The sequence below is a fragment of the Pseudocercospora fijiensis genome (assembly GCF_000340215.1).
Source record: "Pseudocercospora fijiensis CIRAD86 unplaced genomic scaffold MYCFIscaffold_4, whole genome shotgun sequence".
Classification (NCBI taxonomy): Eukaryota; Fungi; Ascomycota; class Dothideomycetes; order Mycosphaerellales; family Mycosphaerellaceae; genus Pseudocercospora; species Pseudocercospora fijiensis.
Window position 1 is genome coordinate 1,028,335 of NW_006921535.1, and position 7,324 is coordinate 1,035,658.

The 7,324-nt window shown below is 47.4% G+C and overlaps 2 protein-coding genes across 2 annotated transcripts; both read right to left on the reverse strand.

Annotated features, from left to right (window-relative positions):
* Positions 1–1,682: 1,682 nt before the first annotated feature.
* Positions 1,683–4,084, reverse strand: MYCFIDRAFT_137505 (glycoside hydrolase family 20 protein; the record flags this gene model as incomplete). Its single annotated transcript, XM_007927964.1, has 4 exons — positions 1,683–2,322; positions 2,477–2,962; positions 3,015–3,508; positions 3,563–4,084. 4 exons carry the CDS (start codon positions 4,082–4,084, stop codon positions 1,683–1,685), a joined length of 2,142 nt encoding a protein of 713 aa, XP_007926155.1.
* A 750-nt stretch (positions 4,085–4,834) lies between these two features.
* On the reverse strand, positions 4,835–5,975 carry MYCFIDRAFT_87637 (uncharacterized protein). The gene is made up of 3 exons (XM_007927965.1): positions 5,419–5,975; positions 5,188–5,368; positions 4,835–5,067 (listed from the first exon to the last, which is right to left on the reverse strand). Exons 1-3 carry the CDS (start codon positions 5,920–5,922, stop codon positions 4,853–4,855), a joined length of 900 nt encoding a protein of 299 aa, XP_007926156.1. The 5' UTR covers positions 5,923–5,975; the 3' UTR covers positions 4,835–4,852.
* Positions 5,976–7,324: the final 1,349 nt, after the last annotated feature.

Below are 7,324 nucleotides of genomic sequence, written 5' to 3' on the forward strand. Positions count from 1 at the left end.
ATTCGTACCTAGAGACTACCTTTAACATACCCGAACCTATTAGATATAAAGAGATAGCCCTACCTTCGGCTCTAATAAAGGACGGAAACCAATACTACTACTACTACCTATAGTAATAGTATAGGCTACCGAGGGTAACATAACCTATAGCAATATAGGCAGCTATATTTAGTATAATAGGATAACAAGACGGTTGCTTAGGCTAATAACTAGAGCCCTGCAACATAGGCATTATAGAAGTGTAACATAAACAATGTGCTATACGAGGTTAGTGCTCTATCTATAATGTAGAAGGAGGCCTCTTATATAGGCTTAAAACTCAGCCTAGGTGTATAGGGCCGGTTACTAGCTAATACTAGATAGCCTAGTAGTATCGTCTTTCCGCTATAGTCTTAAAGGAGTCTATTACGCTATCGCTAACCTATCTCTACTACGATTTCTTACGCGTCGCGCCGTAATAGGCAATCCCTATACTATACCTAATTAACGAGAACGCTTTTAAGCTGCTCGGCGGCGTATAAGGCAATACTACTAAAGATAAGATCGCGAAGCTTAATACATAGATAGCCGACTACTTTAAGCTATACGGTACTATACGCGATGCTAATACGCTACTATTGCTAGGTACCGACTTCCCTAATATCCCTATCGATTAGTTAGACTACGCTACTACTATAGCGGACGCAGTCGATACCTCGCTATCCGATAATAAGACTATAAAGACCGTCGCGCCTTAGCTGTAGCTAAAGGCGGTTTAGACTATACCGACTAGCTTACGCGACGCACTTCGTAACCGTCGTAATAAGCAAGTATAAAACCGACGTAGTTATTACTAGAGATATACGATTCTGCACCTAGTATTACCGTTCTAGTATACTGTTTAGGCTTAGCCTTTGTACGACGCTATTACACTCTTTTGCCTTAAACCTTCCTACGGTGCGGCCTACTAAGGACCTTTGTTTTAGGACACTATAGATAGTGCCGACCTTTTTTGTAAAAAGGGAGGCTATTACGATATAACACTATTACATATACGATAGTAGGCAGCGGTTACTATCGACCGCTGCGGTCGCTATTGCTACTAATAGTAGGACTATTATATAGATAGCTTGCCTCGCGGCACCTTAGAGAATGTATTAACTTTTATACTATATAACTATTACAATACCTTCGTACTATAACCGTGTGCCTAGCACTATATACTATACTTCTATATCTATAAATAGTAAGGATAGTCGCCTAATACGATTACCTATCTTAAAAACTTCGAAATCTAAGCCTATCGTCGCTTTCTTCTACCTCGCTTCTACTCTATAGATCTAAGTCCTTCTACTATCGTCTAATAACTATATAGCGTTAAGCGAATTTTAATAGCGCTATATCTAATTTGTATCTTAGCAAGTTACTAAGGTCGTACCTTAGATAGGATAGCGGAAAGCCGGTCGTAGCGGAATGCCGGTCTAAAATGTTAGAGAGTTAAAGATAGGAGTAAGGAGATAGATCGTTTTCTTACCTTCCTTAGCGAGAAGCTATAGCTATTCCTAGGACTCGTATATAAAAATGTATATATAGCTAAATTTGCTAAAATAGGCCCATTCCTAATACCTAGCTTCAAGAAATTAGATTTGAGATATTACCTATTGCTATATAGCCACAGCCAACCCTTTATTTCCCTCCCTCACCTACGCATTATTAACAAGCATCACATCCTTCAACTCACCCTCCCACTCCCCACCCCCAAACGTCTGAATGGGCGCAACAACGCTCAACGGCGCCCAAGCAAACCTTTCCCCATTCACACCAACGATCGCCAAAAACTCATGCTCTTGCTTCCCGCCATCCACTCGGAAAAAAGTCCGATTCCCTCGTGCCACCAACGCCGCATCTACCCAGTCTCCCACCGGCAAACTGTAATTCAAAGCAAAAGCATTCCCTGCACTGACGATCATGACTTTATCCGAAGTCCCGTTTCCGGATCGCAACTCAGAATCCGGACCTGTGAAGATGGGACCGGGGGTTTTGGAGGTTTGTTTGATTTTGAAAGAGAGGGTGTATTCGCCTCCCTTCGAAGTCAAAGGAGTCGATAATTTGCAGCCTTCGGCGATCTGTAAAGCGCCATCGGAGGCTTGGCAATTTGTCTGGGCGTCGTAGTTGTTTTGGGAAAGATCGGGGATTGTGATTTTGCTGTAAGATGGAGGGAAGATGTAGGAGAAGATGGTTCGGGTCTTGGATGGGACTCTTCGGTCGAGGTTTTGGGCTGGTGCGGCGGATTGGAGGGTGTCGTAGATTTGGTCGTATTGGTCTTCGGTGATTTCTCCGCCCCTAAAGGTGAAAGGGTAGAAAGAAGCATTAGCAGATGGCCTAAGCGAGAGGAAGCCGCTGGAGCCTAGGTGACTGGATTGGCGATTGAGAGTGAGGCAAGAGGGAAGGCGGGAATATGCAGGATGAGGGTGTTTCTGCCCTTGGGTTTACTCACCATTGTTTGTCTGCGAGCGCGGGGAGATAGGCTCGCCACGGATAATAGGCTTCCAGATAGGTGGAAGTGTTGGCGCCGTAATCGTTCCACTGAGCGGCTAGATGACCGAGCACAAATGGATTATCCTTTGGGGGGTTGTTTGTGGCGTTGTTCGGATCGAAGATGTTTGGTGCGAATGCTCCGCCTTCTGGGTTACCGTGGAAGATTAAGGTGTGGTTCAGCTGTTGTGGATAACTCGTGCTGTACTTCTGGACGATGTAGTTGTGATCATCAGAGTTGACCACTCGGTAGCCGTTCTTGATGTAATCGTAGTACGGATTGTCCTCGAAGAACTCCCAGTGCTGCAACGATACTTCTGTGGCGATATTATTGCTGTAATTCTTTGACGGAGGGAAGGTTCCCCAAATGCGCACTTCTTTGCCTGAGATGCTCGGGATGAACTTGTTCATCTCATTGACGAAGTCGTTGTAGACTTCCGCAAGAGCACTAGTCATCGATCAGTCTTGAGCATCGTGTGGGGGCTTTTCTGTTTACTCACGTCTTGGTTAATTTGTCGTCCACATACTCGTCAGCTCCAATGTGAACGACCTTGCTCTGGAACCAGGGCAGAAACGTCTTCCATACCGTCTTCATGAATTCCGTGCTATAAGGGTTGGTAAGATTGAGCAAGGAAAGATCGTCGCTGAGACCAAGTGATTCGTTGAACTGGCTGAACACAAGAGCGTGTCCGGGAGCTTCGATCTCTGGGATGATGGTGACGCCTCTCGCTGCACAGCTAGACTGCATGTGGTCAAAGTCACTGCGAGTGTAGGATTCATTCTTATGCTTGTTCAGTCCTTTGACCGCCTCGTCCTCGGACCATAGGCGAAATCGAGCGTACAGATCCAGCTGCCTCTCACGCGAGTAGATCTTGATGTTGTTGTAGAGATTGTCGCTCAAGTGCAGATGAAAGACATTTTGCTTGTAGAAGGACATCCAACTGCACATCTCGATGATGAATTCCGGAGGGTAATAATGTCGTCCGCCGTCAAACTAGGTCCGAGCAGTCAGCACTGTCGGATGATATCGGCGAACTCCTTAGCATACCATGACTCCTCGTGTGCCCCAGCCTGGGCTGTCTACTCCAGAGCCAGTCTCAATTATCCCGTCATGTAGCGCTGCTTGCTGCAGGACTGATCGCGTGCCCCACCACACTCCCAGCGGACTTGCTCCCACGATCTTGACACAGTCGCTGCGAACCTCGAGAGAGTATGCTTCCGACGTCCATCTTCCAGCCGCATCCTTGAATTCGGTGCGGTTTCCGAGCGTAAGGAAGATCGTACCATGACTCTCAGTGGAGTCGTGCTTCAGAGATACTTTGCTGCCCAGAATGTTTAACCAGTCCTTTGCAAAGGTCTCCGCAAACTCGTCGAGCGTTGGGGGAATAAGTGTCTGCCCATTTTGGTCCTTTGCTGAACCATGTGCAGTGTCGACCACTATTGTCTTCACATCCCTTAGGTCGAGATGGGACCCTTTGCCTGTAAATGGCACTGTTGGCACGCCCAGGAGTGTCCCTGATATTGAGCTCGCGAACAGGATGATTGAGACCACCGCACTAAACAACGCCATGGTGTGAGCAGTCGAGCAAGGAGGAACAGCACGAAAGCCACACCTTGAGCAGCGTCGTCATGGACTTGTTATCTCATTTCCCAGCATTTCCTCCGGGCTGTTGACGTCGCATACAATGGTTGCTACGTGCAAGAGGGGTGCTCTCCCTGGAAAGAATGTTGCACCATTGCCAGCGCCTGCGGGCGGGTACCTGACATAGTGCTGTAAGGTGACGATAAGTGCCGTAACATTGGAGCGGGGCATCCTTGGGGATTGCTCGAAGTGTGCGCGAGCAAGGTTGATACTGTAGGCTGAATTGACTTCGTCTCGGACTCTCGGCCAAGCCTCACCCGGGGGCGAAGAGTGAACAATAACGCGGCTTGCATTTGGTCAATTTATCATATGGTTGCAGTGCGGACTACGACTGAGGAGCATCGATCGATGCAACTGTCCACAGTTCCAGACAATCCCAGCTCGACTTGTTCTTGTCGACTGAGACCTGAGCAATGTGACATCGTGCCATACCGGATATGCGTTCATCAATCCATTCTGTTGCCCGTTACTTTGTTTGCCTGGAGGCTCGGGCGAGGAGCAGCCGCAATTTCGGGAAAGAAACCGAAGAAGGGATCTTGTTGGTGCATCTGTGAACCTATCATTGTACCTGGCTAGATATGTGCAACCTTATGCCTCGTGGTCGGGCAGGGATCAGTGAACGCCTTCGCGGGAAACAGAGGAGATCTTATCTCAATCATTTCCTGTAGATGTCGTCAGACACTTGCATTTGAGACATCAGAAATAGTTCTGAGCGATGTCTTCAACCAAGCCCGGCTGAGTTGGCTGCCATCCAAGCGCCTTCTTGCTAATTTCACTTGATGTGGGATTGTCAGCGCCGACAATAGGTCCAAAGAAACCGAGAAGAGCCTGGGCTTCCTCCGGAGTCTTGCTCTGCACTGGCAGCTGCAACTTGGAGCCGACCGCAGTCATGATATCCTTCATAGCGACGCCTAGGGAGAAGCAGGAAAGTCAGCAAATTCCTCGACTCGCGGGTATACGGTCAAGAGGCGAATGCGTCAAGAGTGGCGGTAGAAGCGTCATGACACGACCGGTCCGTACTTGTCGCTTACCTTCTTCTGCAATTGCGTGGTAGATTGCACCCGCTGTGCCCTTCTCGACTGCTAAACGAAGCATACTTGCAACATCGTTTCGGTGCGTGGCTGGCCATCGAGCGGCACCATCATTGATGTAAGTTACGAAGCCATTTTGTTTCGCGATGTTGCCGAGCATTGTGATGAAGGCTTGATCGCCCTGGAAAATGTGTTAGCTGCATGTGTCTGCAGGCATTTGACTCTCAATACCTTGCCATGAACCGTGGGTGGGAATCTAACAACCATTCCTTTGAAACTGTTGTCCTTCGACGAGGCGAAGAGCAGATCGGAAGCTTGTTGTCGCTCGGCCATTGGACCTGTTCGAACCGGCTCAGAGTCTTCCGTCGCCAACTGGTCCCGGGGGAGACCCAGTATGCCAGTGACGATCACGAAAGGCTTATTGCTACCGGCGAGAGCTTCGCCGACTGCCGCAATGAGTTCTCGATCTGCTTTGTTCGATTTGGCGATGGCTTCAGGCGAAGAGAAGTCGTGAATAAAGGCTAGATGCACCACGGCGTCGCTAGCCTGAGCAGCCTTCTTGATGACCTCGAGGTCTTCCAGGCCTCCTCGAACGACCTTGGCTCCCTGCTGTGCAAGCTTGTCTGCCGAAGCATCGTTTCGTGCCAACCCCGATACCTCATGGCCATGAGCGGTCAGCTCTGCAAGCGTGGCCTGCCCAACAAAGCCTGATGCGCCAGTGACAAAGATATGCATATCGATGGATGGGATGAAATGCGTGGGATGCTTGTTGATGATGTTCTTCGGTGAGAAAATGCTGAGCTGGATGGGCCCTGCTTTCTGAGGATTGCGAAGGACCTACTTATAGGGAATGATACCTCATGCCTATGGGCTTGACACAGCATCTGCAGCCACTATCCCACATTGTTACGCCATGCTGTGCCTAAGCAATCCTCTGATGAGTAAGGGTAGTAGTGGCGTTAGGTCCGGAAAGTCAAAGAAGTTTCAACGGACGAGTTTCTTCCGTAGGCCAGCATCGCGAGCAGACCACAATTCGCGGGCTTCATGGAGTATCTCCTACTCCATTCACTTTCTGCTTGCACACGAGGAAGTCTGGTCCTTTCGACATCGCCTGGAGGGGCGCGACTATTCGTATATCAGCTCCGGCTATTTATAAATTAGTTGTCCGATCCTACCTCCATTCAGGCTTGCGGGAAGAAGAATTACGTAACGAAGACTTTTATTAAGCTTTAACTAGACTTTTACGATATTTCAACGGCACCTAACTGATTCTTCTCCTATAAGCCTAAGAACAAGCTAGGCTAAAACAGCCTATATAATATAGCCGTCTGCCCTCGAGTCCTATATCTTAGCAATTTATAAAGATAAAGACTCTATAAAGGTGCTAAGGCCCTTTATAACAGCTTAGACAAGGCCCTCTAAGTCTAAGATATAATGCGACGTAGTGTTATTATCGCGTACTAGTTACTACGAGGAAAAGCAAATTACGATAAAAGTCTTAGTACCTGCCCTTAAGGGTAAGATAGCAGCAACACTATATCCTTATAGGACAAAGAGTGCTTAGAGGCCCTTACGGATAGCATTGCAATAGACATCGTATATCTAAGAAGTATCGTAGGCCGTATTCTAGTCCCTATTTTGCCCTCGAGCGGCGGAATCTATCGGATTTTAGTAGATTCTACGGACAACTAGTCTTAGTATACAGTAAATATAGCCTGTAGTATCTAGATTAGCGATAGGCTTATATAGAGACAATTATACTTCTTATTAAGGCGTAGGACCCTTTTTCTAGGTTTGTCTTTATTAGGTATACTTGTTTATCTATATATTAAAGAGTGCTAAAATCGTATAGGCGATTATATAGAGGAGGCCCGGTTTAGTTTTAGGCGCTTCGCTATAGGCTTAGCATAGACCGCTAAGCTAGATATATATTAGTATACTTAGCAGAGAGATAATATAAGGATATAGAGATAGAGTAGAAGGTAGAAGGTAGAAAGTAGAAGGTAGAAGGTGCTAAATTTAGGTAGAAGGTCTATATAAGCCTATAAAGCGGGGCGCCTAAATAGAGGTAGGTCCGATCGCGGAGGAGGCCTAAGGCAAGTTTATTAGTTATATCCTCTACCGCTAGATAGCTATT